The sequence below is a fragment of the Heterocephalus glaber genome, unplaced genomic scaffold, assembly GCF_053883595.1.
Source record: "Heterocephalus glaber isolate CG9 unplaced genomic scaffold, H.glaber_assembly_v1.0 deba00000331, whole genome shotgun sequence".
In the NCBI taxonomy this organism is placed as follows: domain Eukaryota; kingdom Metazoa; phylum Chordata; class Mammalia; order Rodentia; family Bathyergidae; genus Heterocephalus; species Heterocephalus glaber.
Genome location: NW_028258142.1, coordinates 31,119,222 through 31,143,320, shown reverse-complemented (window position 1 = coordinate 31,143,320; position 24,099 = coordinate 31,119,222). Strand labels below are relative to the sequence as shown.

At 47.7% G+C, this 24,099-nt stretch overlaps 1 protein-coding gene across 16 annotated transcripts in view; it reads left to right on the top strand.

Moving 5' to 3' along the window:
• Mapk4 (mitogen-activated protein kinase 4) overlaps positions 1–24,099 on the top strand; it is a 160,860-nt gene that overhangs the window by 81,612 nt on the left and 55,149 nt on the right. For 5 of the 16 annotated variants that reach the window (XM_004855160.4, XM_013075972.3, XM_004855159.3 and 2 more), the window contains one exon: positions 18,787–20,173. In XM_004855160.4, coding sequence (XP_004855217.1) covers positions 19,628–20,173 — 546 coding nt within the window. In that variant the 5' untranslated portion in view covers positions 18,787–19,627. Of the gene's footprint in view, positions 1–14,375; positions 14,484–15,278; positions 15,395–15,616; positions 15,713–18,786; positions 20,174–24,099 lie in introns of all 16 variants that reach the window. The other 11 variants (XM_087192688.1, XM_087192639.1, XM_087192665.1 and 8 more) reach the window with 4 other exon arrangements.

Here is a 24,099-nt window from a genome sequence, read left to right as displayed (position 1 = left end):
AGAGCTAGCAGTCTATATAAGTTGTATTTTTACATGTAAGACAAAATATGTTTGTGGCCCTGCAAGCGTAATAATATATGTATTGATGACCAGTAATGATTTTAGCAAACAGCAGGGGATTGTAATTAAAATAAGCAAATGATAACTGTTATAGAAGAAGTACAACCAGTATTCTAATTAATGAACTTGCTAATTACCTGCCCCCAGCTCCCGATTTCTTTGCCCATCAGCTGAAGTATATTCTTGTATATTTGGGAAGAGGAAATTTACTTGAAGACTTGGAAAGCTAGCCTATGCACCAGAACTGAAGAATTTCACCCCAGGGGATTTTAGGGTATAAGTTTTGGGTGATTGCTCAATTGATCATTCTAAATTAAATTGTAAGGTACTGACTCTAAATTTGATTTAGAAAAAACATTGCTGGTGTATGCATTTCCATCTCATTTTATAAAATGATCACCCCAATATATGTAGTGGAAAAATCCCTTCAAGGCATTGACTGATCTCAAAGGCTGTTAGGACTAGCAGGGAGTTGTTTCCAGGAGCAACTTTGCCCTAAAATATAAATCCAGGGATACCTAAGTAGAAACGCTTTTTGAGATTGGCATCCCTAGATAGAACACATGTCCCTCACTTGGTTAGCTGGGGTTTTTTTTCACCATTTCAGTGTTGCTGGGCCCTGGGATCAGACTGGTAGCAACACTGAGAGGGGAATGTGGTGATCGGATTCTGGCCTGTTCAAAGCCCAGGTGGTCCCAGATGGTTAGCGCCCTGTAGAGGCTGTTGGTAACTAGCCCCCATTCTGAGTCTTGCACCTTCACAGTGAGGCCAGAGGGGCTGCTGCACCCATCACACTCTTGCTGACTGTCTTTACATTCTTTTTTTTTACTTTATATAAGGCTAATGATAGAACCCAGGGTCTCAAGCATCCTAGGCAAGTGCTGTACCACTGAACTACACCCCAGCTCTGACTTTATGTTCTTTGTTCCTTAGGAAAGGGGATATCTGCACCTACCATGCCACCCACCCTCCCCGCTCCTGTCCCTGTACCAGCAACATTAGCACCCCCTAGGAACTTGTTGGGAATCCAGGTTCTCAGGCCACACCCCAGACCCACTGAACCAGGAAGCCCAGCTCAGGCCTAGCCATCTGTGTGGCAGCAAGTCCTCCAGGGGAGGCCAGTGCTCCCTGAAGTTGGAGACCTAGTGCTCTAGGTAGTGGTTCACATGGGCAGGGTGCTTATTCAGGGGCCATGTCTGGGTCCTTCTCACTCCTGTCACTCTCTGTGACTGAACTGTGAAGAAGCTTGAAGCTAGTAGGACCCTAACTCATTTGGCCCTGGTTTCAGATAGTCTCTTCTTGTTTACAAAACATACTATGGGTGATCTTGCTGAGGAAGCAGGAGTGGTGGGGGCTCCTCTCATGCCTTCCACTGGCCTTAACAGAGAGAGACAGAGAGAGAGAGAGAGAGAGAGAGAGAGAGAGAGAGAGAGAGAGATGCACCTACCAGAGCACTCCATGATTATCTGAAGAAGGGGAAAAAAAATCATTCCCTCTGGACAAAGTGCTTTTCATGAGAGTCACTGCTCTGCAAGCCTTCATCTTCTTGCTGCCTTCATCTTCTTCCTGTGGCCTTCAGACTTGGCTGCACATTTAAATCGCCTGCGGAAACCACCTTCCAAAAATTCTGATTTACTAATCAGGGAACAGTTCAGGCATTTGAACTTTTAGAAACTGCTCAGGGAATTCTATTATGCATGCATCTCAGTTTGAGAATCATTAGATTAAAAGGTGAAGGGGACCTAAGGAGGAGAGGATGAGGAAGAGGATGGGATGGGCTATGGGGGAAGAGCGCTGTGGCTGACAAGAGGTGTAGTGTGCTATTCAAACTTTCATCATTTTGACAGATACCAGAGAAAACAGAGGAGGAAAAGTTTATTTTGGCTCACAGTTTCAGAGCCAAAATGGACCTATGGTTGGTTGGTCCCATTGCTTTTAGTCTCATGGCCAGGCAGAAACATCGTGGTGGAAGGTGTGGCAGAGAAAAGCTGCTCACCTCATGGCAGCCAGGAAGCACAGAAAGAAGGAAAGAACCAGAAAGAACACGTGCTAGCCACTTCCTCCTTTTGCTTTGGTTCCATGTAAGCCCCACCCTATTGGATGGTGCTGCTAATATTCAGTTCGAGTTTCTCTCCCATCAGTTTGTGGTCCTAGGTGACAGGCATCTCTGGAAACACCCTCACAGATCCACCCAGAAAGGTACTTTACTATTTTCTTAACTCAACCAATTTGACATTCAAGATTAATCATTCCAGGTAGGTTTCCAAAAGCTAGGCCCCTCACAGCATCTTGCTCTACTGGCCAGAGAAAGCCTTCCACCTTAGGAACATCTTTCCTATTTTTCCCCAATGACCATAAGGCCCATTGGTAAGTGGGTGACTCCTAGACCTTTCTAACTAATCTATCCAACTAAGGTTGTTTTTATTTTTTTGGTACTGGGGATCGAACTCGGGATCTTCCGCTTACGAGGCAGGTAGCGGAACCAGAGCTAAATCCCTGGCCCAACTATGGTTTTTTTCAATGAGACCAAGGGCTTGGAGTATAGCTCAGGGCTACAGCACTTGCCTAGAAGGTATGAATCCCTGAGTGCAATCCCCAGTGCCAATTAAAAAAAAAACCTTTTCAAAAAAGCTCAAAAGAGGCGTAGGGCCGGGGATTTAGCTCAGTGGTTTCGTTGCCTGCTGTGCAAGTGCAAGGACCTGAGTTTGATCCCCGGTACCAAAAAAAAAAAAAAAGAGGCCTATAATGAAAAGCTGCTGTCCTCTATCCCATCCTGGCCCCAAACTTTCAGGCCCAAATTTTCTTTCTTTAGTTATTTTGCTGATTATTTCCGTATCTTTTCATAATAAACTTTATCTGCCTTTTTTGTTTGTTTTATTTTTTATTTAATAAAAAAGAACAAGACAGAGAAAAGAATAATTAAAATGGGAGAGCGTTCTGCTTGTTTCCCCATTAACCTGATATTATGTCATGGGTTTGTTCTCTGGTGAATCCTTATTACTTCTCTCTCTAGGAAGTAAGCAGTATGGTCACCATCTTTGGTTTTGATAATAATTATCACTTTTTGAAGGGCTTATATTTATTATACTTTAGCCTTAGGTACTAACATTCATTATTTTAAACTTTCATTTCTTCATCAGCTTTAAACAGTAATTCTCAACTCAGTATAAGAATATTATGTCTTTTTCTTCTCTCCTTCTTCTCTTCCATCTCTGCAACATTTTTTTCTACAGAATCTCTTTTTTTTCCACACTGTCAAAATTCCTAACATTTACATTTTGTGGCCCACTTAACCATAGATTGATTCTAAAAGTTAAAAACTAGTAAGTAGCATTTACATTATGCATTTTAAAGAAAGGCGATAAAGAGTCCTTCCTTTCTAACTCACATCCCATTCCTTATTGCACCTCTGAACGCTGTCCTTTAGACTCGCCACTCAGGGTTTAAAGAAGGGGATGGGCTGGGAGAGAATTGCCCACTTTTCTAAATGCAGAAGATGGGCTGGGGGAGAGGAGCTGGTGGGCAGGGAAGAGAGGGCAGTACAGTGGTTTCATTCACAAACTGCAAGTCATCCCAGTCTAAGCCCCTCTGGCCTGCTGGCCTTTGCTTTTGCTGATCTCGGGCTGGGGGCTTTCCATGTGTCAAGAGGCCAGCAGCATCCTCCGAAGCTGCCCCTGGCACCTGGCCCCACCTCACGTGCATTCTGAGCTGAGATTTTTGTATTCTTCAGCTTTCTGAAATGCATTGAAATTGCTTGTTCTCTGATCATTTCCTTCCTGTTCTCTTCAGTGTTACAGTTTTACATTGACTTATAGACCCATTGGGAAGGGGAGAAAAATATCTGCTTGGTGCACATCTCAGTACAACACCTGAGCTGCTTCCCAGTAGGACTTGAGCCCAAGAAGAATTCTAGGGATTTCTGCATTGGAGAAGGAGACCTGGCCTAGATAATTCCATTGGGCAGGGAGAGGGAAGAGGTGAAGAGAAAGTGATAGTGTGAAATAATGTTCACTTTGGGTTGCTGGGGCAACAGTCTCCCCCTGGAAGCAACACCCAAGGCGCTTCTGGGAGACAGGAGAGCTGCTCTCAGCTGGTCTGGTAGGGGCCTGAATAGAGGTAGAAGGAGGGAAAGTAGACACCAGATTGGAACTGCTGAGTGGCAAGGAAGGAATGATGGCAGGTGGGATATGGCAAAAGGCAAAAGGCTCTGGGAAGCTGAGAGAGATTTCTGCTGGATATTTAAAGCTATGAGATTAAAGATGAGCAATGAATGTAAATGTGATACCAAAATGCCCTTAGAAATTGGCAGAGATGATTTTTCTATGTTGGGATTGGAGGATAGATTGGAGGAAAATCCACACATCTTCATATGTGATTATTAAATGCTACATATAGCCCCTTCATACTGGCAGTGGGAGCCACAGTTATCTTTCTTGGTTTTCAATCTGATTGCTGTCCCTGCCTCACAAAATGAAACAGACCAGGAGAAGGGCAGTCTGTTTTTAAAGGTATAGGCACTTGGAAAGCTGATGACAATTTGTTTGTGGCACTTGGCACATTGACCCTGTAGTCTTAATTGCCAGGACAGCCTTTAGGAAGGGGAATTTAATTCACTCTGGCAGTGGAGCCTAGTGTTTCAGGGCCTGGTGACAGACTGCTGGGATATGAAGCCTATCTCTGCCACTTTCCAGCTGTGTAGACTTGAGCAAGTTGTTTAACAAATCTACACCCCGGTTTCCCCATTTGTAAAGTGGAGATGGAACTGCAGGGGTGGATTTGTGCAAGGACTGTTCATCAGGCCCTGCAATGGTCTGCAGTTGTCTAGGTGCATCAGAACAGGAAGCCTCCTCCTCCTTCTTCTCCTCCTCCTCCTTTCTTCTTCCTCTTTGATCCTCCAATATCAGAAGTTTTAAGGTCATGTGCTGACCCTCTGCCCAAAGTGTACTTTCTCTTAGTCTCAACTCACTGGTCAAGTCTTAATTTAAATGTCACTTCTTCAGGGCCCCTGCCATTTTCTCTCGAAGTAATTGCCTTCTTGACCCTTAGCATCTTGGACATTTCCACCAGGCATTTATCATATTTGTGGTCAACTGCAGCCACTACATGCATTATTCTTGTCACATCAGCCCCTGTACCCTGACTATAAGTTCCATGGGCCCAGGGCCTGGGTCTGTTTTATTTGTTCCTGGCTTCCCACTGCTTAGTACATAATGATGCTCAATAAATATTACATGAGAGTATTAAATATTAAATAATACTATAAGCAAGTGCTTTGGACACTGGAAAGTTGCTTTGCAAATGTGTTTTCATCTTAATTTTATTGCTATCCATGGGGCTACCAAACCATAAAAGAGTTCTCTATAGCAGCTAAGGCTTCCAGAAGAATCAGCCAAAACAATTCAGAAAGAGGACGTACTCAAAATTGTTCATAAGCCCCATGGTATCTTGCTGTGTGGCTGCTCCTGAAGAAGCGAAGTAGAGAAGTGAGCTGGAGGGTGTCGCTTGTACTCAGTCTTGGTAAACAGCCTTCATTTAGCATCTGGGGTTGGTCAGTGTGATGATCTGAAAGCCAGAAAAGAAAAAAATAAATGAGTGGCCAAGGGAATGGTGTGCAGTGGCTCTCTAGGCTTGGTTTTGCTTAAGCCTCCAGTATCTGCCCTGTTGTTGATACCCTGCCTGCATGTGACCTGCAAGCAAGTGTGCAGAGGCCAGAATTCTACTGGTCAAGTACCTCCTCTGATCACAGTTGCATTCCAAACTCCAGACCTCTCCCTCCCAACACACTGTAGTGTCTCCCCCACCCCCATTCTGCTAAGCTACCTGACCTCACGGTTGGCTGCTCTTTGCCCCAGTCTCTAAGCCCAGGCATCAACTGCTCCCTCATATTGCTCTCTTTCAGACTTCCTGCTCTCATCCTATCAAACAGACACACTTCCCCTAGAAGTCGTCCCTCCAGGGGAGTGCACCTTTAGGAATCACTTCCCAAAGCACCACTTCCATTTTTCCACTCTCAAGTCCTCAGCCCCATTTCCACCCCTTCTCCTCACCTTCATTTAGTCATCAACATTTTACTGAACATTTACTACATGCCAGGAACTATGTATGGCTGAGGGAGTAAGGTTGAACCAGCCACCATGATTTTGCTCTCGGGATTCCCTGTCTAGAGGGAAGGAAGACCCCCCTGGAAAGACAGAATCCCATGGGCTGACTGTAGGAGTGTGCCTTGTGTACCCTAAGCTGGAAGGAAAAGTTTTCTCTGAAGATGGCCTTTCCCTGGGCATACCACAAATGGAGTTGCTCCAAGCACAAAGAAAATAGGGTCACATGCAGATGGACCTACATGTGCTGGGAATGTGGTGAATCAGGGAAGATCACACCAAGCTGTGTGGCTGGTGTGTGGGGTGCAGCTTAAGGAGAGGTAGGAATACAGATGAAGGTCTAATCTGCAATATGGGGGCTGTGAGAGGAGCTCGGGCATGGATCTCTGGGCAGCAGAGAGCTAACCAAAACATGTTTAAATAGGAAAAGAGCCAGGCATGGTGGCACAAACCTGTAATCCCAGCACTTGGGAGGCTGAGGCAGGAGGATCACCATGAGTTCAGGGCCAGCCTGGGCTACATAATGAGTTCAATGCCAGCATGAATTACAGAGTAAGACCTTGCCTCAAATATATATATATATATATATATGCAAATGGAATAAATAGATGTGATTTAGAGATAATTATAGCAGAAAGGAGGATGAATTGGAGTGGGTACAAGAGGTGGCAGAAGCGGAAGGAACCTTTGGAGGTTTATTCGGAGCATGTTTCCTGAGGGATGCCTCGATTCTGCAGTGCTCTTGCCGCAGGAGAACAAAAGCAAAAGGTTTTACCACCCTGCTGCTGCAGTGGGGACAAAAGGTTGGCACAGTGCAGAATGTGGATGTTGGCAAATATCCACAACCTAACCTGCTCAGTGCGGATGAAGGAGCGGGGACAGAGTGCCCTATGCCAAGGGAGGGTTTTACCTTCCCTGAACCCTCGGAGGGGCCTGGTGGCAAGGCCTTGGGCGGAGGTGGCACCACGATCCAGGGCCTTATTCCTAGTCTTTTGCTTTTTTCCTGACAACTCAAAGGCTAATGTGGGAGTGAAGCGGGGACACTATCTCTTTCTGCAGTCATCTCTGAGTCAGAACAGAATGATCCACGGGGTGAAGAGATCTCTATCAAGTCAGAGTCCTGTTTCACCCTTTGTTTGTTGTGGAAGAGACGCTGGCCTTAGAAAGCAGAACAAAGGGATGAGGATAGGCCTGGTCTCAAACCTCCATCTCGGTTCTGGTTGGCCAGATCTTTCCAGAGACACTGGGCTCAGTGCTGCACAAGGCCACAATCTCCTGGGCCAGGCTTCTTGGGTGCCCTGCTGACTCCATGTCTCCCCACACTTGGGACTCTAATTTGCAATTTTGGTGGGTAAAATAGATTCAGAACTAGAAACAACTTTGATCACCACCTGCAGACAGAAAAGGATTTTGTTAGTGATGACATAGAGATTATTGGGTCTAAAAGCAACCTTTTTCCACGCAAACGTTGCCCCAAATGTTGGGGGCCCTCTCCTCTCCTGCCTTGCCTGGTGAGCAGTCATTTCACCAGCTTGCTCCAGATAGGAAGCGATGGTTGCTGAGAGAGCCAACGCCCCATCCCAGGCTACCTGGACCCACCCCTCTGCCTCTTCAGCCTTCGGCCCTTCTCTCATACTCCAGAGGAAAGCTGTGGCCTTGACACCCACGGGCGTCCTCCACACCTTCTCCATCAAGCCCAAGTTGCCCTAGCTCAGTAGCACAGGGGTGAGGGTCACTTGGAGGCAAGGTCTGCACATGAGCCTGGGGGTGGCTGAGATCTTCCTGAGGCAGTCCCTGGCCCTGACCCACTGATTTCCTTCTTGTTCTCCTCATGTGATGACTCTGGGTCATAATTCCAGACCTGGCTTGGGCTGGTTTTCCAGGACTCCTTGATCCCGAAGTTCATTTATCTGCAGTGTGCAGAGAGAGGGAGAGGCAAAGGAATGCTTTCCTGCGTCACCGGCCAGCCCACTGCCTGCCAAACATTTGACTGGCTTGGCAGGGGCACAGACCTGTCCTGGGCTCCCAGCTAACTGCCCACCTTGTGTGGGTGAAATCTGGTTCCTGGCCCCAGACTGCTTGTGCCTGGGCAAACCCCCAGACAGGACCTCACACGTCAGGCCATCGTGCGGTGTTGTGCGGTTCTGCTGCTGCTGTGCCAAGGCTCCAGCACTTTCTGCAGTGAGGATTTGATCAGTGTGTGTGTGAGAGACTCCCGGGCAGTGAGGATAGCCAGCTAGCCAGCATGTGCCAAGTGCTAATGACACCCAGGCTACTCAAGAAGAAGACAGGTGGCTGCCTCTGGGGAGGGAGGTGAGGCCCCCGCCGTCCTCTCTCCCACTTTCTTTCTTCCCGTTACTCCTGCATCCCCTTCCCCTTCTCCTTTTCTCCCTCCTCACTGTCCCTCCCCGATCTCCTCGCTGTTTCTCCCTCGCTCTTCCTCTTCAACCCTGGGCCCCCACCCTGGCTTGTGTCAGGATTCTGAGTGTCTGGCTTCCCATGGATATGTGTGAACATAAGGCCATCTGCATGCTGGGAGTCATTCATCATGATGGTTACACCTGAGGAGACAGCTTTTGTACCCGGTTGTCCTCAGACTACAAGGAGTGAGCTTACCTTACCCAGCAAACACTAGCTTGACCCCAGAGGCCAGGTGCAGTGCTGGGCACCACCCTGCAGGCTGTCCATGGGGACAGGGTCACTTTGGAATGCCCTCCTTCCCCACTCCCTGGGGCAAGACTGGCTTCTAGCTCTGCTCTCCACGGAAGGAGAGGACTCCAGTTGCAATGATGGCAGCGGCTGCCATTAATTATTTGGGAGGAAGAACTTCTCCTTGGCCCTAAGTAGGCCTTGCCATGCATAGCTCTTGGCCTGCTGGGTCAGGATCCCCTTCCTCACTTAGGGGTCCCCTAGAATATCCTGAGGCCCAGCAAATGCCTGGGTGGGCTGCCCCAAATTCAGACAGCTCTGCAGAGCCTGGCCTCACCACCCTAGGCACCCCAGAAGAGCCCTTTCTCTCTCCTGGCTCTCATGGGGGCCTCTGTTCCTGCTCTCTTTAGTATGAACTGACCTGCACCAGCCTAACACCTGAAAGCCAGGACAGTCACCTTTCTCCAAATGAAACCAAAACCAGCTAAGAGAGCACAAGTCCACTGGAGGGATATGCGCCATCACATCCAGTTCCCATTCTTTGCTTCATTTGCCTGGGAACCTAGGGTAGGTTCATCAAGCCACTGCCCACCCCCTGCTCTCTCTGTTGGTTTTTCTTCTCTCCTCTTTGCCTTCCCTTCCCAAGCAGCAGAGCCACCTGTGCCTGTGTTGTCTCCATGTAATAGAGTCCAGTGGCCTCCCATGGGGCCCCTACCACCAAGGACAAGAGGTGCGTGTGTGGGGGTGTGTGCATGTGTGTATGTGTCTAATGTCTTTAGGGCTGGCACGGACAGGAGACCAGTGGCACTCCCAGGTTTCTGTCCTGCTAGAGCTAGGAGCAAAATGAAAAGCATGCACAGGACCACATGGCTCCTGTCCAGGGCGCCACATCCCTGCCATGTGCTTTCCACACAGATCTGACTCTCTGGGCTTAGTAGCTGCTCTGTGAAATGGGCACTCACAGAGGAGGCCAGGAGAGAGACCGCTGGACACATGGCCGCACAGTATGGTGAGTGGGAACAGATCCAGTAGCATTCCCAGCATGGACCTGCTTAGCCAGAGGTGATTCTTGATTGATTCCTTCCTAGGTGCCCCATCCTAAGCTGGGTGTCACAGGATGTACTGGAAGAAAAGATAGAGATAATTTAGCCTGAAATTCCTTCTCCTCAGACCTCCTTCAAAAAGAGGCTCAAAACACAAGGACAATGGCTGGTGGGCCAGTACTCACCTCTTGCCGTGTGAAGGCCCCTTGCTATCGGAGGTGTGTCAAGATGTGTCCAAAGCACAAAAATGGGTAACACTCCCGACCCCCACATCTGCGCCGGTGCACACCACTGTGGAAGTTTTAATTTTAATATAGTTGAGTTATGATCATGGCTGTTACCTCGATTTGTGTGTTTTACTTTTGGAAGTACTTTCCTATTGCCAGCCTATTTGTTCTCTTCCCCATGAGTAAGGGAGCAGTGTTGAAAGCCTTGTGGGAGAGCTCACAGGTAGCGTGAGACTAGAACCCAGACCTCCTGGCTCCAACTCAGCTCTGCTGTGACAGCCTCATGTGGCCCATGTTGCTGTTATCTGAGGTCTTAAAATACCACTTCTGCTGCTTGTGAACAGGGAGATGCAATAAAAAAAAGAGAGAATACACTTTTTGTCTGCTCTAGGATTGGTTCTTTTGCCCCCTGAACACAACATCTATAAATGATTAGCCTCCGTGGGAATAGCAAGAGGTCTCCCTACGCACATATTACCCAGATAATGGCCCAGCATGGCTGGTGAGAGAAGTCAAGAACTCTATGAAATGTAAAGGGACTGAATCCAGGATTTGAATCAGATAGGACTTGTGAAATTCACCTGTTTACTTGGCAACCCTTGCAGGGAGGAAGGAAGTGAGTTACACATTTGAAATAATCAGCAATGGTATGGAGCATAGCGCTTCTCAGAATGTTCTGCTCAAATATTATTTATTATTGAGTTGGTTAGGGATTAGGCACCTTGACGAGATGAGGTGCACAATAAAGGTGTCCTTGCCTTCCTCACCGAGCTCCCAGAAACACTAAGCACAAGCAATTAAAGCTGAAACAGAGGGGAGAAAGGTGACTTGAGAGGAAGGGCACCAGGGAAACAGAGTCTGAACAGATAGATGAGCCTGTCTGGGGAGGAAAAGGAGTCGTCAGGGATGGCTTCCTGGAAGGAGGGACATTTAAACTTATAACTAAGGGAAGATTAAGAAGCAGCCAGTGAAGAGAAGGTGAAATTTTCCCATTGGAAGGAACAGCTGTGCAAAGGCACAGAGCCAGGGGAGAGCAAGCAGGACATTGTCAATGGGCTAAAAAAAATGTCTTGTGTGGCCAGTGAGCAGTTAGGAGGCTGGAGACATTTAAGAAGGATGTCAGTCCCCAAAGTGACTTGAGGAAGCAGGATAAATCCTTCTTGAAGGAGCTAGGAAAATTAGAAAGCCAAAAACAAGTACTCAGGTGTGTCAGAGATAGAGGAGCACTGCAGTGACAGGGTGACTTTGCAGTGTGTGACCTTGAGGAAGTCACTTTGACTCTCTGCCAAGTGGAAGGCAGAGGAGGGAGTGGTATTTGGAGTTCACCTGCTATGCATGACACTGTGCTGTGTCTGCTCAAGGAGTGGGACAGTGACACTGCCTTGCTGCATCCTTGTGGAACATCAAGTCAGGCATCACCGAGTGCATGTGACCATGCCCAGTGCCTAGGCAGAGTTGGACTGTGCACCTAGGCAGCAAGGCAGGTGTGGCCCAGGAACAAGGGCCTGGCGCAGCAAGGAGAGGCTCAGTTCAGTGAAGGCCGTGGGTGCAGATAAGCTCTGTCCATCCGACTGCCCGCTCGAGCTGTGGGAGAGCGTTCTCTCCAGAGTGCAGGGTGAGAAGAGTCCGATTTTCCTGGCTCATCTGGAAAGAGAGTGAGGACTGATTTTCAATGTCTGTCATAGGCACAAAAAGGCATAACAATAGCAGGTATGATATTTTCCATATGACACCAGACTTTTGCCATTTCTGCTCTAAAAGGAAGGTGATGGTGACTCCTTGCTACAAAACTGGAATCTTTTAGCATCCCTGTCATGGACTCCCTCTGAGGTAGGAGGAAGCGGTGCTACTGTTTGTTTGGCAGGAAGGATCAGGACTTGCTTTCCTATGGTGGCTCATGACATGGGCTCAGAGTCATCTCTGAATTCAGAGAGGGTATGGGGCTCTGTGAGCACCGCTTAGTCGGGGCTAGAGCAAGGGCCAGAGAATTAAAGGTGCAGGCTCTGGCTTTGAAAAGCTTGTTCCCTGGCTGAGAAGGCTTCCCTTCAGAACACAGCCCAACAAAGCCAGCCCCAACCAGGGCTTTGCCTTTCTAGCTATCAGTCATCATTGCACTGAGTAAGATTTTGAAAGGAACTGCCATCTTCTACTATCTCTGGCTCCCTTCCTTTAAAGAGGGAGAATGAGAAGTTTCACCTTGAATCTGCAAAGGTCAAATGTAAGAATCATCAAAAATCAGGACTGAGGCACTCGCATGCACCCCTTGCACACTTGTATGCCAGAAGCCGGAGTCCCGGCTGCAGGTGTGGTAGGTGCCTCTGTGCAGCAGGCTCTGTTCCCAGGACGACCAACGCCCAAGCCTCACACGCTGGGATCCAGAGGGCTCCGCCTTCCCCAGCTTTGCCTGTGTGGGGACTGGGTCTCCGATGAGGCAGCCGGAATTTCTCTCCGCTATTTTAGTGTTGGGAGCCCTGGGAAGCCTTTGTTCTCCCTGGCTGGTTATGTAATGTTCAAAAGAAAAAGCAGCGCAGGAGGAACTAATCCCCCACCTCAATGTCTTAATGTTCCTTCTGCAAACGTTTCCTTCTGACCCCCTGTTGCTTTCTTCTTAACCCTGCTCAGGGAACTAAGGACAGCAGGGAAACCCACCTGCTTCTTTCTTGGCAGCAACCCCACAGGCATGTTCTCAAGGAAATTGTATAAGGGAATACAATCCGGGGTGGGTAGCGCTGCTGCCTGGCAAGGACATTAAGTATTTACAGTATTTACTGCAGACGCCCATAGCCTTGATGATCTCTGTTGGAAAGAAAGTTGAAGGTAGATAGTTGCCGGCATGGCTCAGCTACTTGGAGTTGTTGGCAGGGTTCCCTGTTCACCTGCCAACTCTAGTGTTTTAGCTTGGGTCTAGTGTGCTAGCTTTCCCCACCTGGTCTCAAGATGCCTACTGCAGCACCAACATCACATCCTCTACAACCACACCCAAAGACCAGAAGTGGTTTTTTTTCTTCCTTGAGGAGGGATATTCTTCCTTCAGCCACGCCCCTACCACAAGCTTTCCTAAAAGGCTGAGTCTCATGATCAACCTTAAGCCAATCCCTACCAAAGAGAAATTGGATTATCACCAGTGGCTTAGACTCAAGGTTCTCAATGGGGATGAGAACCCCATTGGAGAGATGCTGTCGCCCACAAGGGCTTGTGGAAATGTGTGAGGCTGTTGCAGGGACTGGGTAGTGCAATTGACATGCAGTGGTTCAGGACCAAGGCTGTTAATAGTGGTGTACAGTACAAAACAAAGAAGGGCCTGCTGATCCCAAGCCAGAATACTTGTGTGATCCCATTCAAGAACTCAGAAGAGACTTTTCCTCTGTTAACTATGCAGTGACCGCAGCCCTGGGCTGCAGCTTCACTGAAGTCTCAGAGACACTGCTACTCTGTTCATTTAGACCGGTTGTTCTCAGCTGGGGCGGACTTGATGCCTGCCCTAGAAGGGATAAATATCAGTGTCTGCATATATTTTTGGTTGTTACAATTGGAGGGCATTACTGGCATCAAGTGGGGAGAGGGTAGCAGGGGTGCTGCTAGATATCCTCCAGGGCACTTGACAGACCCAGTTGGGAATTATTTAGCTCAACAGTGCTGAGACTGAGAGGCCCTGGTGTAGACCATTTCTGAGTCATTTCTACTTGGCAGCTGAACTACACCTGTTAGTGTTTGTGTGGAGGAAGCAGGAGTGGTCTAGGTCAGTGGTGGCAAACCTATGGGACATGTGCTGCAGTGAGCTCTTTGTATCACTGAAAGCTCGAAAAGGTTTGCCATCTCTGATCTAGGTGGATGACCATAGTGACAGCTACAGTGGTGCCAAGCAAGGCCTCTATAAATCAGCCAGCTCATCTCTAGGACAGCCAGTCACAAGCTCCAGTGTGACTGAGACTCACGTTTCAAGGAGAGGGCAGGAACCAGATGGAAGGTGGTAAAGTTAGGGTTGGTTGAACTTGAGTTTGCTTGTTTGTTTTTTTTGTCAACTCAATCTTATTTCCACATTATATTCTCAGTTTCTCTTTCTAGAGACTGGGCTTATTAACTGTGGCCTCCACAATGTTGAATGCAGGCTAGAAAGGTGGCTGGCTCTTGTTTTAAAAAATTCCACAAGGTGTGCTTACCCCACATTTTCCCTTTGCTAGGCTTGAGAAGTTACATTTGCCTAGATGTTTCCTGGTTCTCTTGGATTAATATGACATGATCATAAAGTGTTGAGAACATGGACTTTGGAATCAGACTAACCTGGATTTCTATCCTAGATTCTTTGCCTGCCAAAGAGTGACGGTGCAGATCACTTCCCTCTGGGATCTTCATGGGAGAAAGATATTAACTTTAGGGTTGTTATGAGACCCACTTGAAATAATCAGGTAAAACTCTTGGCCCACAGCAACCCCACCATGTCCTCATCTAGACACTGTTAAATAGGCAACTAGACACCTTCATCTTCTTCACCATGCTTCTTGCCATCTCTCCAGAGGCTTCTATTAGATCACAAGTGGGTTCGAGAGTGAGGCACATCAGCGGGGCCATACAATGAGGATGAGATGAAGTTTTGGGCCAGATAGGGAGGCTTCTGGGAACAAGAAGGCTGGGCCTGAGGACATAACTGACAGAGGAGCTTAACTCAGGTGGGGTGTGTCTGATGCAGGGTCCTCCAAGCAAAGCAGCCCTGGCACCATGCACCATGCACCATGCACCATGCAGGGCAGCAGGGAGACTAAGCTCAAGAAGAAGACAGTGTAGGAAGAGCCAGGAAGGAGTCCAGATTCCAACAGTCCTTGTGAAAAAACTAGAGCAGGGGTTGACAAACTATAGCCCTCGGGCCAAAGCTAGCCCACCACCTATTTTTATAAATAAAGTTTTATTGACACACAGTTGTCTGTGACTGCTTTTGTGCTACAAAGGCAGTAGAGTGTAGTTGCAACATAAACTCTAGGTCCTACAAAGTTTTAAATATTTATTCTTTGGCCTTTTATAGAAAAAGTTTACTAGTCTCTGATCGAGAGGACTTCATTAACATAGACTCTAGTGATAAGGACCATCAACCTCGGAGTCAGTCAGTCCCAACTGTGATATGAATGGTACCCCCTACATTGTACAGTACACAAGCTCGTCAACTGTAAACATCAGCCCTGCCTGAGAATTTACTGCAGATTTTTCAGGGCACAGGAGAGGGAAGAAAGCAGTATCTGTGAAATGTCAGCACCTCACAGGGAGACCATATTTTCTGCTGAAAGTCAAAAGCACGAGATTTGGGAGGATCTGAGCAGCTGGGGAGGTGAGTCTAAATTTAGATTTTCCAAAGCTGATTTGTAAAACAGAGCCCCAGGAATCCCAGAAAGGGACAGTTCACACACACCATCTTGTCTCTGCTTTGCCTCTATGTGTTAAAAGGCCGGATGAGTGAAAGAATAATTAATTGGCTTCAAATAAACTGTTGCTGGAGTGAGTGAGAAATCAGTCGAGCTAAAGGTCCATTGTCCTGGGTCCTGTGTTTCAGAATAACGCTTGTCACGGACTTGTGGAAGCCTGGGCTGCCCTTGAAGGAGCTACATGCATTCCTCTTGCTGGCTGTCATTCTAGCACAGCTGAACAGGTGACCTTTCTGTCTCACACAGTGAATGCCAGCTCCCTGGGTTTGAAATCACACCTGGGATTCCAAGTAGCTCTGAGCCACCACGTGCAAATGGAGAATGGCTGGCTTTCTCCTGAGCAGCTGCTTCACCCTGAGAGCTGGTGAACCCTCTCTGTCGCCCAGGGAGGCCACATCCAGATGCCAATCTGCCTCTCTCCAGGGGTGATGGGCCATGCTTCTCAGTATATCATGCCCAAAATGAATCACTAATCTAAGATTTCACAGGGATGAGATATTTTGTAAATCAACCCACTTGTGGAGAATGGCAGAGGGTTTACAATAAACATTATAGAGGAATCAGAGAAGGAAATTTAGAAAATGAAGAGGTTTGAGAAGAGGGACAGAGAATTAGGCAGACAAGAGCTGCCTAGATAGTGTTGAAATTCTGAGAGAGGCACATGATGCCAAGAGAGTGAAGTTCAGGGACATGGGCTTACCTGAATAGTTGGGCTTATTGTGAGAAGAGCAGCAGGCATAGGGAGACACAGCTGACCATCTAGGAAATGTGGGAGGCACAGTTCTGCAGGCAGAGTACACAGTACTTGGTCCCTCCTGTCCACAGTGATTTCTTGTGTGCACTTTGCCCACTGTACTTGTGAAGCCTAAAATTGAATTGGAAGATGGACGTATAAAAAGCTAAACAGCAGCCTAGGTTAGCATGCCATACATGCCCGATACAGTGCACAAGTGAGCACTGCAGAACTTTAGAAAAGGAAGAAATGTCACTGAGAACTGAAACAGGCACTTCAGAGAGGAAGGGAGACCTCATCTGGATTCTGAGTGATGGACAGGATTTCAGCAAGTGGGAAGGAAGCTGGAGAACATTTCAGGAACCAGGAAGGCTCAAGCAGAGAAGCGAAACAGGAATTAAGAGTATATTTAGAGGTTTGAGAGGAAGGAAGGTGGCGTGGCTGGAATTGAGCCCTACTGAGGTAACATGGTACCTGCTCCGGCTGATAGCATATTGAGAAGCCCACTGAGAAAGAGATGCATGCAGAAAAGACAGTCCCTCCCACATGTGAGAGGAAAAGCTAGAGTTAAACGTAAATGAAACACCTCTTAATTATTCACATTATCTGCATTGCAGCAATCTCCACCAACTCCTTTCAGCTTGCTGTGATGTCATAGGGGCCCATTCCTGTCTGTTTACAACCAGTGGGAGCAGGAAAGAGAAGGAGGCTTAGATGTCTCTCCTCATAGAATAACATATGTGATTGTCTCTCTTGGCTGTGCCCTTGGGAACCAGATCACAAGTGTGGGTGGAAGTGCAAGAAGCTTACCTGGCTTGCTGCAGGCGTCAAAGGACAGACAGAATGGGGATGCAGGGCTCTTTGGTTCTCCTGAGTTAGGCATCCGGGATGACTTCACTAGCACAGGCCAGAGACTGGCTTGGAGGATGGTCCCAGCACCTTCTCTAAGTGGTCAAGCATCCTTAAACAGAGCAAAAAACACTCACTTATCCATGCATTGTTTGTTACCCCTGGAAGCACTGAACTGGTGCTCACAAAGCCCCAGTGTCCTGCAGTAAGAACTTGGACCAGAGTCTCTAGGTGGAGATGCTCTCAGCATTTGGAGGTAGAAGCATGAATGTCAGTTACTCACTAACGGGGTTGCTTGGTAGAATGGCTAACAAATCTGACCCTTCTGAATAAAGGCCAGTAGTGACTCTTAGTCAAAAAAGCCAAGGAGGGCAGTACCATCTCCAGTTAAGGACCGTGGGACTTGTTCGCTAAGATTGCTTCCCAATATGAAGTTCTGTAAATCTGTGATGATTTTTGCTGCTGGACCCAATACAAACTGCAGAGTAGAGTCCCTGAAGAGTTGACTAGTCATCAGTGAAGTTAGTAACACCTTATTCAGATGTAAGGGAATGTTTGACAGTAGCAACAACCAGGTGACATCTATTGAACGCTTGCTATGTTCCAGACCCTTGGCAAATTTCCTTCATTAGTTCTCAAAGGAAATCTGATTATTTGCCATTTCTGATCATCTGTGTTCCATCATTTGCCTCCTTAATTTCAGGGTATCAGGTTCATGGTTGCTTTTGCTTCATTTATCATTTGCAGACTTGTGCAGATTTCAGATAGGAAAGTGTCCTTACAGGGGGCTTTATAGCATAATGAGAACTAAGGAGCCTGGCCAGGTTCCCTCCTGTGTGCTGGATACAGTGTTCTTTCTCCATGTATCATGGACTTTATGAATTTGGAAAACCTGTCATTTTCTTGGAAGCTACAATTCAGTGTTTTGAATTGACATTGCTAGTTTTGCAGGGTTTTTTCTCCGCAGTTAGGTCCTATCCCTGTAATTTGAATCCATAGCCACCAGAGGGGATCATTCCAGTTTGGATTAGACCCATTGCTTTAAAGAGATGCATACCTTCATCAAAAAGAATGCAGCCCTCCTTGCCAGCCCTGATATAGCACTGGGGAGTCTGTGCCCTCATTTCTAGGCAGAGAGACCTTTTTTTACGTAGGAGTAGTTTCCTTGTAATTTTATATGTGTGATTCTGCCACCTACGTGGTAAGCAAGTAATATAAGAGTCACTAAATCTCAGTCCACACAAATTCTCTCTTAAAATATTGAAGGTCATTTGCAAAAAAAGAAGGAAAAGAGGCCCACAAGACTATTGATCTTTTATATTCTGTTTGCAACTAGTTCCTTTTGACTCTCACTCTTCCTAGCCAGTGCTGATGTCTGTGTTTGGAAAGCATAACAATTTAATTCTGCAGAGGTCAGAAGGATGATTCCCACCCACAGCCTTCACATGCTAACCTTAGGGTAGCAGGAATTGACATAAAAAGCACACCATCTGATGGGCTTATCAAATTAACCCGCCTTCCCTCTCTCTCTCTGCCCAGGGAGCTCTGCACACGGGAAGGGAGAGGGGGGCTGTGCGAAGCTGGAATCCCCTGAGCAAGCAGTGTTTCAGCTGGCTGGACAGATCAAATAACACTTGGGCTGGTTAACAAAAGACACAGTGGGAAGGTGTTGGAAGCCGGAGTGTGGAAATTTACCCAACGTTGTTTCTTTGACAGGGAAGGAGACTCAGTCTGAACGATGCCACATTCCTGCGGGCCCTCTGTGGACAGCAGAACAGTCTCAGTGAAGGTGGTGTGGATACATGGGTGAAAAAGGATGCTACCCACATCCAAAGGCTCTGGAAGATCCTGGCCTGGCAGCTAAGTTCCCTTTGGACTTGGGACATCAGGTATAACTTGGTGTAGAACTCATGAGAGGCGCTTGGCTTTCTCTAGTTTTTTTCCCTAATACTCACCAGACTGGTTTGGTTTTTGAATTCTAAGGTAAGCTGGTTTTTAAAAAACCTGACAGAAATAGAAAGAAGCCCCTAGAAGCCTCCAGAACCCTCTGGCAGGATTCCTTCATACTACTCAGAGCATAGAGGAACGCTCTGATAAGGCTGAGCTTTAGACCTTTTTGAGTGAAAGGACATCTCAGCAAACAGCTCTTGCACTTCAGCCAGAAAGCGCCTTTTACAACAAGGAATTCAAAGGGGAGAGTTGCTGCATATTATACTCTGAGATCCATGGTGACAGAAAATGTCACCTTCCCCCAGATGATCATCCTGGATTTTCCTTCTACGATGCTAGATTTGCAAGAAGGATGAGCCATTCTAAACATCAAGGAAGATTCAGGAAGCAGAAGAGTTGGTGGACATCTGTCCCCACCCAGGTGAGGAAAACGATCTGAACTTCCAGAGTTGTACCTTGGCCAGCAGGGACCTACACCAGGGGCAAAAGCATCTCTGAGCTGCGAAACTTTGCAAAATGAGGAGTGCTGGAGAAGCCACTAGCCAAGACCTGCCCTTTCCTGCCTGCCCCTTCATCACATGGGCAGCTCTAGACCATTGAGCCAACAATGGCCAAGAAGGGTGACTGCTTTGCCAGTATCTATGGGTACGACCTTGGTGGGCGCTTTGTTGACTTCAAACCCCTGGGCTTTGGCGTCAACGGGCTGGTGCTATCAGCCGTGGACAGCCAGGCCTGCCGGAAGGTGGCTGTGAAGAAGATTGCCCTGAGCGACACCCGCAGCATGAAGCACGCACTCCGGGAGATCAAGATCATACGGCGCCTGGACCATGACAACATTGTGAAGGTGTATGAGGTGCTGGGGCCCAAGGGCACTGACCTACAGGGTGAGCTCTTCAAGTACAGTGTGGCCTACATCGTCCAGGAATACATGGAGACTGACCTGGCGCGCCTGCTGGAGCAGGGCACGCTGACGGAGGAGCACGCCAAGCTGTTCATGTACCAGCTGCTCCGTGGGCTCAAGTACATCCACTCCGCTAATGTGCTGCACAGGGACCTGAAGCCTGCCAACATCTTCATCAGCACAGAAGACCTTGTGCTCAAGATTGGGGATTTTGGGTTGGCAAGGATCGTTGATCAGCATTACTCTCACAAGGTATGTCTGGCTGGAGGGGCCTGTAGAATTCTGGAGAATGCACACATTCCAGACAGTGTCCCTCAATCCATGGTAATCAGGGGAGTGCAACCAATACGTGGGGGAGGCTAAAAGGTGCTAGGGAGATCCCTGGTCTGAAAAGCCTTTGTGGGTGGGGGGTGCGGGGATCTGGTTCTTAATCTTGCCTCTGTCCTGTGGCCATGACCAATAACTCCAGGATGTACAAGTAGAAGGTTGGACTAGACAATCTCTTAAACTTCTTCCAGCTCTGTGGGGTTTAGGCTTGTGTGGTTGGTGAATTTCCTTGTGTCCTCTTATCCCTGCTGTCCACATAACCGTGTCATCGCCCTACTGTCTGCTCTGGATACCTGGTGAGACTTTGCATCCTATGAGCCCATGCTCTGCTTGGTCCCGTCTGCTCCTTCCATCAAAGCAGACCCATTTTGTGTCCCTTCCTCCAAGTCTGTGGCATGTGGGAGGGGATGGCTAGTCTGATAATTTGACCTTCACTGTGCATAATCCAGCTAATGATTCAGCTCTCCAGGGGCCCATGGTGCCCTCACCACTCAGTGTGGTAGAAAAGCGTGGGTGTCAGGATGGCTCTGTTAAGATCCCCATGGTGGGTAACTGAATCCTCCCCCAGCCTCAGCGATCAGAGCTGAACTGGACACGCTGGTGGAGACGTCTCACACTGACATTTTTTCCCTTAAGGCCCAGACCTCCCCCTCTTTGATCCCTGTCCCTTCAGGAGATGTGGGTTCTCAGATGGTCTATCCCTTCCCCCGCTTAGGTTCCTGCCATCCTGGGGGTGCCTCTGAGCCCCGCAACGTGAGCATATCACCAGGCTCCCCTCAACAGATCTTAGGAAAGTGGTTTCCAGCCTCCTACCAAAAACTGTACTTTTAAAAATTCTTTATTAGAGTAAAACATCCTCTAGGAAGCCAGTGTACCATGAACTGTTAACAGTTAAGAGTTGGGGGTGAGTCATGAAAAGTGGGGGTAGCTTTGACCTTACGCTTGCTTCAGCTGTCTCTCTGCCACCCCATTCCTCTGCTCTCTCTTCTGGCTGATCAGCCTGATGCAGCTGCTGGGAAGGCACCACAGGCAAGGCAGGCCTGGCTCCCTGTCCCATCCCCACTGGCTGGGACTGGGGCTCTAGGCCAGTCCCCACATCAGCCAGCTGCTCTGGGTCATTGGTGCCACAAAGTACTTTGCACCTTAACCAGGAGTTTACCCTCTGCCCACTTCTGCAGCCCGGCCATCTGTCAAACTGACAGGTGACTCTAGGAAGAAATGTCTGTGGTGAAAAAACAACAACAAAAATATAGGACTCTTTTCTGTCTTCCTAATGCCCTGGGCTGTTTCTTCCTTTTCTTTCTTCTACAGAGCAATGACTCCAAACAATTGAATCAAAGGTTTTAACCCAAACCAGTTTTTATTTGGTAAAAGACCCAGAGAATCCATAAAAACCACCTTCTGAATTGGATAAACTCGTACCATTGGAGAGTGACCATATGAGGAATGGGCTGTTTTTGTTTTATTTTGTGTTGATTTGGGGTTGGGTTTGGTTTGATTTGGTATGGTTTTTTGCAACTGGATCTTACTTTACAGTTCAAGCTGGCCTGAAACTTGTAGTGATCCTCCTGCCTCAGCCTCCTGAATACTGGGATTAAAGGTGTGTGCCACCATGCCTGGTTGAAAGGATCTGATTGAGTGAAGTGCCACAGGAAAATAATTTATAACAGCACATAGTAGCCTTCAGTGTAGTCAGAAAGCATTTGGTGTGGTGATGATTGGTTGCAATATAATTCCAAGGAGGAGTCATGGTGTGAACAAGCACCACTGTGTGAAGAATTAGGGTCTGGACTCCCTTCTGATGGTTGCTAGCTTGGACATAGATGGTCCTTGGAGCCTCAGTTTCTCCATCTTTGGGGATAATAATCCATGCCATTTGTTCCTCTGGCTTGTGGTTAAGAATCAAAATGGACATGAATGCAGAAGTCCTTGGAAAGCAGTAAGGACTACAGCCATTCATTACCTGGCTGTTTGCTTAACACCCACCAAGCCTAGACCCATAGGAGAGCTGGGGCTCCTGGAAGGAACATAAGGGCTGTGGTCCTCAGTGTTATCTTGTCATGCATTTCCCATGTTGGGACTTTCATTTTCAGGATGCAGGAGAAGTTAGATGTTCTGACTTACTCTTGTTGGGCTCGCTTCAATAAATTATCTGTGGGAGGTTAAAAAAATAATTGGAGCTGGTTACTAGCCTGGTAGAGCCCACATCATCCCCACACCCCTGGGCTTGGCAGGTGCCACTTGCCCCCAGCCTGCTTCCTCCCTCCTGAGCTTTCTGCTTTTAGCTTCCTGCCCTCTTTCCCCTGGTGATGATGAAAAGGCTTTATATTTGGTGCTTCTATTTATCCAATGTGCATTTAAATCAGTTCCCATTTAATCCCTATAATTCTGCAAGACACTTAGGGCAAATGGTCCATCTGAAAATGGAGAGAAATGACTTTCTCATGCTTACACACTGCTGTAGCGGGGTGGGGGGCTAGAACTCATATCCAGCTAGGGGGACAGTTGGTGTACCATCTTCTTGAGGAAGTCTGCCTGGACCCTGGTTTGCAGTTAACCTGTCCTTCATATGTACTCCCCTGTCACCTTTTCCTGTCCCATAGCCACCATTTTCTAACACTCAGCATTCTCCACTGTTGTGCATATTTGAGTCTGCGTCTGTTCTGTCCCAGGTGGAGCATCCCTTGCTCTTGTTCCTCTTGATTTCTCCCTTGGAGTCTGACCACTGTGCCTGAGACATGACCCTCAAATAATTCTGTTGACTGTACAGATGGAAGAATAGTCATCTACCAGTTCACTGCAGATAGGAAGCTGCTGGGTTCATTGACTCCATGCATCAAAAAGCCTTGAGTCTCAGAAAAAGAGCTCATTGTTCTTCCAGACAGTGGACTTGTTGGGATCAGACACATGCCGGCTCTCTCCAGTGTGCTTGGAAAATAATGTCTACAAGCCAAGTTCTCTAAACTTAACCTTAGACTGAGGGTGTAGCTCAGGGGTAGAGCACTTGCCTAGCACACACCAGGCCCTGGGTTAAATCCCCAGTACCACTAAAAATAAAGACTTAAATTCTCCTGAAGTTTGATAGGTCCTGACTTTCTTTGAAGAAGACAAGATTCACCTGGGCTGCAGCTAGCACCTTTCTGTGCTTACAAAGAGAGGTTCCTTTTTCCAGACTGATATAGCCCATTATGAGGGACAGGCTAACTGGTCCAACTAGGGACTGGATTGAGCCTCAGAGCTAAGCGTGTCCCACCCAGCACTATGGAGCAGCCTGCCTCTCACCCCCTGCATCTTTCTCATTTGGTAGAAAATGTGTCTTTCCACTTCCGTATCCCTTTATGTGGCACAGGGCCTGCCATGGGGTGGGTGCCCATTATGTTGGTCTAGGGAAGGAGATGCCAAAGAAAATGGACTTCTCTGCAGTAATGAGCAGCTGGCCATTTTGGGCTCCAAGCCATGCTCAAGGAGCCTTCTGAGTCTGTGTCCTTCCACTGTACCACCCCTGGGTCTTTGTCGTTGCAAGGTCCAGAGGGCAGCTAAGGGCTCTGTAGCCAAGAAGTGGGGAGATGGCTTTAGGTGACAGTGAGGGCATGCTCTGATGGCTCTTTCTCAGCAGAGGGAGCCTGGAAACACAGCTGCCTGTTATTACTCTCATGACTAATGCATGACCTTGCACAAATCCTTTTCCTTACACGGCAGATTCCTAGAACAAGAGACCTGTAAAAAGACCTCATAATTGCCTTCTTTAGCCCCTTCATTTCACAGGTGATAAAATGAAAAAGGAGGAGCCCTCCTGGTCAGACACAGTAAACACTGAGCATGTGTTTTGATTCTGTGTCCACTGCTTTTGC